At 30.7% G+C, this 11,606-nt stretch overlaps 2 protein-coding genes across 2 annotated transcripts; both read left to right on the forward strand.

Moving 5' to 3' along the window:
- The first annotated feature begins 353 nt into the window (after positions 1-353).
- LOC124934368 (beta-fructofuranosidase, soluble isoenzyme I-like) lies at positions 354-5,631 on the forward strand. Its single transcript, XM_047474891.1, has 7 exons — positions 354-791; positions 940-948; positions 2,954-3,810; positions 3,902-4,063; positions 4,632-4,864; positions 4,948-5,035; positions 5,128-5,631. The coding sequence occupies exons 1-7, from the start codon at positions 401-403 to the stop codon at positions 5,335-5,337; spliced, it is 1,950 nt and encodes a 649-aa protein (XP_047330847.1). The 5' UTR covers positions 354-400; the 3' UTR covers positions 5,338-5,631.
- A 621-nt stretch (positions 5,632-6,252) lies between these two features.
- On the forward strand, positions 6,253-11,350 carry LOC124935194 (probable polygalacturonase At3g15720). The gene is made up of 10 exons (XM_047475645.1): positions 6,253-6,260; positions 6,632-6,740; positions 7,366-7,569; positions 9,798-9,914; positions 10,006-10,344; positions 10,440-10,472; positions 10,573-10,780; positions 10,869-10,950; positions 11,028-11,136; positions 11,225-11,350. The coding sequence occupies exons 1-10, from the start codon at positions 6,253-6,255 to the stop codon at positions 11,348-11,350; spliced, it is 1,335 nt and encodes a 444-aa protein (XP_047331601.1).
- Positions 11,351-11,606: the final 256 nt, after the last annotated feature.

Below are 11,606 nucleotides of genomic sequence, written 5' to 3' on the forward strand. Positions count from 1 at the left end.
TAAGGGGAATTTGAGGGAGAGAATAATATGTTACTACGATCAGAGAAATTTTATTATTTTTTTTGGGCTGGATCACGTTATTCCCTCTCCATTTTCTCTCAATTTTCCTCTACCAATCATTTCTCTTAAAAGTATACATTCTATTATCATTATTAAGATTTAAATTATGAACCATTCATTTAGTTTAAAGAAACTCTAATAAGTTATTTGCCCAATCATTTCTCTTGAAGTATACAATTCTATTATGATTATTAAAATTTAAATTATGAACCATTCATTTAGTTTAAAGAAACTCTAATAAGTTATTTGGATCTCTTCTCTCTATATATATAGGTCAAAAGTAGGGAAAGAATTCAATAGGAAAACAAGACTTCATTTTCTCATCCTTTGGAGCCTAATAATGGAGCTTCATTCTCACACTCTCCCCATGTCCCCACATGACTTCGAACATTCAATTGATCCCTTCACTCTCTCGCCGAACAAACCGGAACCCACTTCCCCGCCGGCGGTATTTCAGCGACGAATGAAGGTTCTCACCGGGATCTTTTTATCGGTTCTTCTTTTGGCATGTTTGATGGCATTGAGTATCAACCAAGACCCAGAAAATCAACAGTCCATTGACAAACCTGAGCCTTACTTAATGGCGCCGTCAAGAGGACCGAATCAAGGAGTGTCGGAGAAAACTTTCCGGGATGTCTCCGGCGATGGACAAACTTTTAATTGGACAAATGATATGTTAACTTGGCAAAGAACTGCATACCATTTTCAGCCGGAAAAGAATTGGATGAATGGTTTGTTTTCAAATGATCTTTGTTTTTTAGATTACCTCTCTTTGTCTATATATCATATCTTTAACTAATTTATAATTATTTTCTTTGTATGTCATGGCTAATCGTTCTTGGGTGACACAATTGTAAATTTTAATGATGGCTGTCTTAGATCCAGATGGTACGTTTCTTTTCTCTATTTAATTTCCAATAGTTGACAATTAAATGCTTATTTTCTTCTTGTTACATTAGTAATTAATCAAAAAAGATGACTAAATGATAATGAGTTTCAAGATCATAATAAATCCAATGATTCAACAATAAAAAAACAGGCAAACAAATCTATTGTCATTTAAGAGGTTCACAATTTTCTAACAGAAGATACTGGAATTCAGATCGATTCATATTTTATAAAGTTTATCATTATTGTAAATTTTATACCACAATTATTTTGCATTGTGCATCTCCATTCTCAGGGTCTGCCCTACAGATCACATTGTATTATATATAAATTCATTTAGATTAATTTTAATAAAGATGTGAATCTAGTTAGGCTTATGAAAATAGGTGATGATCTAAACAAGATTTTAGAGGCATAATTGAGTCGGTTTGGTTATATAAAATTTAATAACTAGGGTAGTATTATTGGATTATCTCGATGATACACATACCCACATTGTTTATTTCACACTCATCGAATGACACCTATACACAAAAGTGAAATATCACCCCCCGTTTAAGTATAGGTAGTATCGAACTAACTATTAATGTTACGAAAAAGTTATGGGCCAATAGCTAAAGGGATAATTTACCCATTCTTGTCCCTTTTCTTCTTCGTTTAATTTTTTTATAAAGATCACACAAATGTTAACTCGTATTAAAAGTAGATGAATTAAATCATTTGATATTTAGAATGATATTAGTTCAATAAAAAAAATTTAAAAATTAATTTCAAACGAGATCTAATAGTGTGAGTAATATTTAAAATATTTATTTAATACAAAAAGAGAATTTATAGCCAATGGTAGATAGATGGATAGAGAAGTCTCTAATGACTGGTTGCTGAAAACAATAATGTTGAACGTGATAGATCACATTCTAACCTACCATTCTTTTTCTATACTATCCTCCAGATCAGATTTCCCGAAAATTCTAGATATATTTTCTTATTTAATAAGACTTTATATCTTACAAATGAATTCTCTTATAATATAAATATTTTAATAAATTGATATACCAAGTTAATATTATTTATTTAAGAAATTGTTACATCTGTAAAAAAATACATTTATTAGAATAATGATTGTAACAAATATATCATTGTACTAACTTTTTTTTTGGTGGAAACGAATGCAAAAACATGCCATGATATGTAATTTGTATTCCATCTAATTCCTATTAAGCTACCGGTCAAACCGAATGTCTCAAACGGTATTTGGCAGAAATATTAATTATGAATTTGGGTCATATTAAATTCTGATATCTATCTCTTTGTCTGGAAAACAAAATAAAATAAATAAAAATCTCTGTCACGTGCTGTTTTTCAGAATAAACTTCTAATTTCTCAGATTGGAATCCATTAAAATGTTTTTAATTAGAACATGACACGTGCTGTGTTTTTGTGTGAATAGATTGATTTGATTTTTTTAGATCCAATCATATATTATATAATAGTACTTCACAATAATCATGATTTTATTATTATATGTAATATGGGTCAAATGTATAGATTACTACTATATCAACAGAAAATTTATCTAATATCACATATAGAAGACAAAACTACTTTAATCCTGGTCACGTCATTTTCTCTGACTAGTTCAAAGTTTGGTTCCTTTTTGCATGAAAATATTATTAAGGTTTCATGGGAAATAAAATTTAAATTTAACCATATATATTTGATTCATTTGAGTTTTGAGGAATCCACCTACTTTTCTTTGCCCCATTTCTTATAGTTCTCTATTAATAAACATAATATTTTCTGAACAAACAAAATAATGGATTCAAATTTATGGAGTTGTTTACACATCTTAGGAGTGGTACTAATTGACTTAACCCTAGTCAAAAAAATAATTTATTATTTGTTAAACTTTTATGTATTCATTTTTTTAAAAATATATGATTAGTAGTCTAAGTGATTTTTAATGGTATATTATGAGTTAGCTTGAACAAATTAATGGATGCAGGTCCACTATTCTACATGGGATGGTACCATCTTTTCTACCAATACAACCCTGATTCCGCAATCTGGGGTAACATCACATGGGGCCATGCTGTTTCAACGGACCTCATCCACTGGCTCTATCTACCAATCGCCATGGTCCCCGACTCTTGGTATGACATCAACGGCGTATGGACAGGATCCGCCACTCTCCTATCCGACGGCCAAATCATTATGCTCTACACCGGGGACACCGAAGATTACCTGCAAGTCCAAAACTTGGCGTACCCCGCCAACCTATCGGATCCACTCCTCCTCGATTGGGTCAAATACTCCGATAACCCTGTTATGGTTCCTCCAACGGGAATCGGCAAGAAGGATTTCAGGGATCCTACGACTGCTTGGCTAGCAGATGACGGCAAGTGGCGAGTCGCCATTGGGTCAAAGGTAAACACGACAGGAATCACACTTGTGTATACAACCACAAACTTCACGAGTTTCGAGCTTTTGGATGGTGTTTTACATGAGGTTGAGGGTACGGGAATGTGGGAGTGTGTTGATTTCTACCCGGTGTCGACGATAAGTGATAATGGGCTTGACACATCGGTTGATGGCTTGAATGTGAAGCATGTGTTGAAGGCAAGTTTGGATGATGAAAAGAAGGATTTCTATGCTATTGGGACGTATGATGTGGTGAATAACACATGGATTCCAGATGATGAAGAGATCGATGTAGGGATTGGATTGAGGTATGATTGGGGGAAATATTATGCGTCTAAATCGTTTTATGACCAAAACAAACAAAGGAGAATACTTTGGGGATGGATTGGAGAAACCGACAGTGAAGCTGATGATATCCTCAAGGGTTGGGCCTCAGTTCAGGTAACCAACCGTTTGAAATTGCTTGACAAACAAGTCCTTACTAATTATGGCATAGAAAGAATAATTTTTTTTTTTGTATTTCCAACACTAGAGTATTCCTAGGACAGTTGTATTTGACAACAAAACTGGAACAAACTTGCTACAATGGCCGGTCGAGGAAGTTGAAAGTTTGCGGTTGAACAAGACAGAGTTTAGTGGGGTTGAACTAAGTCCCGGGTCGGTTGTGCCGTTAAATATTACTTCTACTTCACAGGTACGAGTAAAAAATTATTTTATTTTCGATATATATCGAAAATACCTTAGCGTAACTTGACAAAAATAACAATTTTTTGATATACCGATACCGAAATTATCGGTACGGAATCAATAATAATTTCAAAATTTCAATTTTTCGGTGTATACCAAAATAATAGTTATTTTTATTAATGTTTACTACAATTTTTATAACTAAATTTAGTTGGTAACTTCTTGTTAATCTATATAAATGTTAAAAATCTAAAAAAATATTTTACAATATGAATAAAGTAGTTAACTTTCAATTTTCTACAGTTGATGTAATAACTACATTGAAATTGCTTTGTTTTTTTTTTTATTAAATTATATATTTTTTGTCGGTCTGAATAATATAATATTGATATTATACCGAAATCTCGATATACTGTAAATATTTGGTATAAAATAAAAAATATTTTAATAATTTAATGTTAATAATTTCAAATAATTAACTTTTTTTTATCAATATTTATTTTTAATTCTTTCAAAAGAAAAAAAAGAAGAAGAAGAGTGACCTACATTAATCAAGTTGTTATTTTATGTTATAGTTGGATATCATTGCGACATTTGAAATTGAGGAGACTACATTAAAGGCTACGCTTGAAGCCGACGTTGGCTACAATTGTAGCACGTCCGGTGCAGCTGTCCGAGGTGCCTTGGGACCATTCGGCATATTGTTGTTTGCTGACAATTCACTCGCTGAGCTTACACCGGTTTATTTCTACATTTCTAAGGATGTTGAAGGAAATTACAAGACATTCTTCTGCACCGATGAATTAAGGTTTGTTGGACGACAAATAATATTGCATATCGATATGAATTTTAATAAAATTTCCAACCTCCTAAGCTATTTTCAATCTTTAGGTCATCCAAGGCCAGTGAAGTGAACAAAAAGGTTTATGGTAGCACGGTCACCGTTCTTGACGACGAAAATTTAACCATGAGATTGTTGGTAAGCATATTATTTTTCAAATAATAAAGTGCCAAATTTAACTGCCTAGTCAAATGGTTTTATACCTTGTTTTTTTCACCATGGTTTGGCAGGTTGATCATTCAATTATCGAAGGATTCGCGCAAGGTGGAAGGACGGTAATAACATCACGCGTATATCCAACTAACGCAATATATGAATCGGCGAGACTATTCCTATTCAACAATGCCACTGGTTTGAGCGTGAAAGCATCTTTAAAAATTTGGGACATGGATTCTGCTTACATTAGCCCATACCCTTTTGATCAGGATGAGGCCATGTAGATGAACCCTATTGATGCACTAAAACAATTATCTTTATTCTTCATTTGGTTATAATTAAGGCTTGATTGATGATAATGAGCGGACAAGATCTTCATTTCTTAAAGGAGTAGAGAATCAGAAGAAATGTATTATCCAAATTTTTGTGGAGAATTTGAGTTTTTCAGTAATTTGAATGAAACATTAAATAAGTATTTCTGTAATTTGGGGAAGGTCTAGGGACATGAATTTGTCTACCTAAATAAGAATAATAATAATTGCATTGTTATCTTAAATTTCCAAATGTTTTGCTTTTTTCTTAGTTTTCCCTACAAATTTCTAATTTTTAATTTGGTTGGGCCAGTTGGTTTGAGATAAAATGAAACATTGGTTTCAAAACATTTGTCGGCATACATCGACTCATAACTTTGCGGATCTTTATAATATCCGTCTAAAGGTTGTGCTTCTCTTCCTACCATTTTCTTAATTAGAGCTTTAGAGAGTCTTCCTTATTGATTTCCTTGATGGAGATAAGAGAATCCATTATGGTAGCGAAATTGCCAATCTTTTTTAAATACTTAAGCAAACACCCTCCATCAAAATGTTTGTGGGTCGGACATTATTTTAAAAAACATACCATTAATGGTCAAAACCATATAAATAATTTATCTTATTATATTAAAAACATAATGGCCTCAGACATATATTAATCCTATAAGTATTAATATAACACTAAAAAAAATGGTAGAATGCAACGTTTTCCTGCAACAATTAATTTATTAATGATAATTTTTAAAAACTGCATTTTACCTTATAAAGAAATAACTCACTATTGCAAATACTGCATCAATTATGACAATAACAATAACAATGTAATTTACGTAAGATAAAATCCGGAATATATATATTGTAAATCTTCAGAGACGTACATTGAGATTAATGGAGAAGTATGTTTTATTATGTTATTATTATGTCTAACAATTGAAAAATGTATTTGACTTTGTATTTAATACATTTTTGTTGTTGCAACTTCATTCCAGATATCTTGAAAGACATAAATCAGATTGTAACGAGATACTGGAGGGGGGCATATCTGAACTTGAATCAAGTACCGAAAGACGTTAAGAACGTTTGGTGGGAACATTTCTCGGTATGTTATAGTATAAAATCCGGAATATATATATTGTAAATCTTCAAAGACGTACATTGAGATTAATGGAGAGAAGTATGTTTCATTATGTAAATGTTATGTCTAACAATTGAAAAGTGTATTTGACTTTATATTTAATACATTTTTGTTGTTGCAACTTCATTCCAGATATCTTGAAAGACATAAATCAGATAGTAACGAAATACTGGAGGGGGCATATCTGAACTTGAATCAAGTACCGGAAGACGTTAAGAACGTTTGGTGTGAATATTTCTCGGTATGTTATAGTATAAAGCTAGCCTACTTTTAAATACTATAAATTGATTCACATCCAAAACAAATTTCAATTACTTATTGCAGGAGATATTTGAGTGAGATCTAGTTTCAGAGGGGGATGTCAACAAGTTCTTTAAGAAGAAGGAGAGTGCGAAGATAAGAAATTTTGTAAATAAGGAAAAAAATCAATAGAAGTCACCGCATGTAACATTGGAAGACTGGGCACATATGAAAATTCTTTTTCAAGTCCCAAAATATGCAGAGAAGTTCACCAAACCACAAAGAAATAGAAAAACTTACACGTCAAATGGTGGGTCGACGTATTGCGGTGGTTCCATAACGACAGTAGAGCATCAGAAAAGATTGATACGTAATTTAGTTAATTATGTAGTATTCAAATGATATTGGTTATACTTATTGTATATTTTTTAAAAGACACGGGAACTGGGAAGACTCCCGACCATTCTTGAAATATTTGAAAAAACACTTAAGAAAAAAATGGTACTTGGAGTGGGACTAGAGCAACGAAAGTTGTGGTAAGTTTTATACACTGATACATAAGTTTATTTATATTTTAAATGATATTGAGATTCTTATTTTACTAACCATTTTTTTTCTATGTGTAGGAAAATTTTAATCAGTTCCACGAAACACAAATTTCCGTAGAACGAGAAGAAAGAAAAATCGAAACGAAATTGTGGATAAAGGCGGTTGGGTCCATCATGAGCGGACGTGTGTTTAGATACAGCTACATGGGCCGAAAACATGTGTTTAAAGATATCCATTCCAGCACCAAGCTCTGTTCGAAGCTGAACATTCTCAAGGAAATAGTAAGTGAATTGAAGCAAAAGAATTCGAAAAAGATATAGAAGTTGAGAAATGTAAGGTGGATCGTCAAGAGTAAAAACAATAAACTAAAGTATTGGAGTCCAATCAAGTGGATATGGCTGTGGAGAAGGTTGGTTTCTAAATGGAAATCAATACACTAAAACACCAATTCGCCCAAATAATTACGTTAATGAAGAACAAGGGTTAACAAACTACCCCAACATATACATCTCCTTAAGGTAGAGACATATGAAAAGGTTAGTGCTTCAATTCTTCTAAATATTAACCTTTTACCTTTGTTCTTAAAAGATTTATAAAGACGAAGAAGAAAAATGTTAAGTAACAAGCATGGTTATAGTTGGCTTGTTGCACAACCACCTGATGTAAAACCATGCAGTATATTGGTTCTTACAAATATATCTTCAAATGATTATTCCAATTTGCATGTATTACATTTATTATTATTTTAAAGTGACATTGTTTTTCATTGGCTTTTCCATATTGGGTTATTTGGGATTAATCTCAAATAACCCATCATCCAGTCATACATTCAATCATCATTCACATCATCAATCAAAATAACCTTTACATTTTCTTTTTATACATTTATACCTCTAGTACAGCCTTTTCAGTTTTCAACCCTAACTCAGTTTTAATAAACCAAACCATAAAAGGTTATATGAAATTAACACCTATTTATCCAAATAACACTTAAATAAATCATGAAACATGAAAGTCGCATCAACCGTAGGAAAACAAGGCCTTGGAATCATTTTAGGTTTTGATTTTAGGGGTTGTGAATTGATCCTTCTTCAAAATATTATTTTGATTGCTTCCTCCATATCCTTACTCCTTAGGTTGATAATAGTTGCTCCCATCTTAAATTGTTTAAAATGTTTGATATTGGAAGTTTGGATGTTAATTCATAGTTTGAGTTATATTTATCTTGAATATTAGTATTTTATGATTTGAGTTGTATTATCTTAATGATTAAAAATTTGTTTCATAGCGGTCTAATTTTAAATAAAATGAATAATAACAAAAATATTTAATAATACATTTAAAATTATAATATATATATATTAATAATTTTGAAATATAATTTATAATAATTTAATAATAAAATATTAAAGAGAGATAAAATATTAAATGCTTTTACGATAACATGTAATGTTTATAATGGAAGAAATACAAAATGTTAGGTGTTCTATTTTTTAGGTAAAATGTACTGTCTCATTTTTTACAAAATTTTGTTTTTCCTATCATTACTATTATTAATAATGTCTTTTATTTTATTTATTTTTTTGTAATATATGTAACAAAAATGTCAAAAATTATGCAATCTTAGTAAACAAAGACTTAGAAAAACATATCTTAAGTACAAAAATAAAATAGAAAGAGATAGTGTCAAACTAAACATGTGAGCAAAACACACATTAGCCCTTAGATTTTACTTCATGTTTAATTTAACCCATATACTTTGGTGAGATCAAATTAGTTCTCAAATATATGAAATTAGATAGGTTGCAATCTCTTCAATTGGGAGAAGAGAGTAAAATTATAGTGTATTTGTAAAAAGAAATGCTTCTCATTTTTTTAAAATATGCATACTATTTTATTCTGGTTAAGTTCACTCTAAATTCCAAAATATGATCAAATTAATCATCAAAATAAAAACGATGAACATATTTTGTGAATAAATTGAAAAAAAATCAAATTTGAAAATTCTATAATTTTATCCATAATGTCCCTACATGTGGTCAAAATTTTCAAAGAAATTAAATGGAGTCAAATCTTCCTATTTTGGCAACTAAAATGGTCAAGTTCAACCAAAACCAACAGGATGCAATTCATGAAACAGTAATAATTTAAGCTTACATATTACAATCACACAATTTCAAATTAAATTCCTATATATTGTTTAAATCCTAAAAAATACACATGTAATAGTTTTGAAATTTAAAAATATACATGAAATATTTTTAACTTTATACATTTTCCCAAAATATTCAACTTAGAAAGACTATAAAATCAACAACAATTATTGGGTTTTGACACATTGAATTTGTTTCAATAAGATTTGTTTTTGTAATTCTTGGCTAGTAGAATTGATTGATAATGGTGAGCACCTTTTTCTATCAACTTATTGAATCTAATTAGTTTTTATTTTATTTTATTTTATTTAGAAAAATATATTAACATGTTTTTATTTTGGTTTTCTTTCATGCAGAGTCATCTCCGTTTATTCTTTCTGTTTTGCATTTTTTATCTAGATATTTGTCTTGCTATTACATTTGATGTGAGACAATATGGTGCGGTTGGAAATGGAAATACCGATGATTCTAAGGTAAAATATTTCACTTATTTGAAACATGTAGTATTGTTAAGGTGAGGAGTTATCGTACGCTAGACTAAACATTTTGTATTTATTTGTAAAGGCATTTTTACAAGCATGGAAAGCAACTTGTGCATGTACAAGTGACACTGCTGTTATGGTGGTGCCGGCTGAAAAGAATTTCTTTATTAGATCTTTGTTTTTTAGTGGCCCTTGCATATCTCAATCACCTCAAATTCAGATCGACGGAACTCTAATAGCGCCAGACAATATAAATAAATGGGCGGGATGTGCATCGAACACATGGATAATGTTCTCGCAAATTAATGGTCTTAATGCTTATGGAAAAGGAAAACTTAATGGAAATGGTCTACCGTGGTGGCAAGGCGGTAATCTCAGATACCTCCACAATAACAATTTTGAACATTCATTTCAATACAAAGTAAGATAAACTCTTAGAACATTTTTATTCTTTAAAACAACATTTAAATAAAAAAAAGTGTTTAACTCTTCATTTCTATAATTATTTTTTTGCAGCATCCAAGAATGGGAAGTTGTTCTCGACCAACGGTGAGATGGAGTTTAACTTTGAATGATTCTATCCCAACATATAATTTATATTAAAATAATTTGTTTATTTGTTTTTCTTATAATTTGTTACGTCGTATAGGCAATGAGGTTTAGTCAGTGCAACAATCTTGAAGTTCAAGGATTGACTCATATTAACCCTCCGAGAAATCATATAAGCATAAATGATTGCAACAACGTCAAAATATCTGAAATAAAAATAATCGCTCCAGAGCATAGTCCTAACACCGATGGAATCGACATATCTTCTTCAACTAACATCCATATCATGAACTCTATCATCAGAACCGGTAACACCTTCATTCAAATTAGCTAATTGTAGTTATATATTTTTGCTCATTTATTAATGGGTAAGTCTTCAAATTTTGTCTATGATAGGAGATGATTGTGTTGCCATTAATAATAAGTGTTCAAATATTATCATAGAAGGAGTTCAATGTGGACCAGGCCATGGTTTAAGGTAATTAAAACATTAATATTTGATATGTCTTTTTAGTAAAAATGTCTATTTAATATCATAATATTGTTATTTATTAGTGTTGGAAGTCTTGGAAAGGGTGGAGATTATGCCCAAGTGGAAGGAATACTTGTAAAGAATTGCACTTTAACTAGGACAACCAATGGAGCTAGGATAAAAACATGGCCGGTAATATATAAATATTAATAATATTGAAGGGTAATTGCTTTATTTATTTTTCTAACTATTAATGATTATTTGTTTTAATGTAATTTAGGGAGGGAATGGATATGCTAGAAATATAACATTTGAGAATATTTTGCTTCACAATACAAAGAATCCTATCATTATTGATCAACATTATTGCAATACCACCCATTGTGCTGAACAGGTTAATTGTTAAACACTTTATTCCTTAATCCAGTTTATGTTTTTTTTTTCTCTCTAATTTTTTGTTTTATTTTTACATATGAAAGCGGTTAAAGTGAGCAATGTGAATTATATCAACATACAAGGAACATCGGTCACAAAACATGCCATATTATTAGATTGCAGCACTCATGTCCCTTGCACCAACATTGTTTTTAAAAATGTGAATATCAAATCAATTTCCGGTGAAAAAACTTACTCCACCATGAATAATGCCATCTTCGATCCTT

This window comes from Impatiens glandulifera, chromosome 4 (genome assembly GCF_907164915.1).
Source record: "Impatiens glandulifera chromosome 4, dImpGla2.1, whole genome shotgun sequence".
NCBI lineage: Eukaryota > Viridiplantae > Streptophyta > Magnoliopsida > Ericales > Balsaminaceae > Impatiens > Impatiens glandulifera.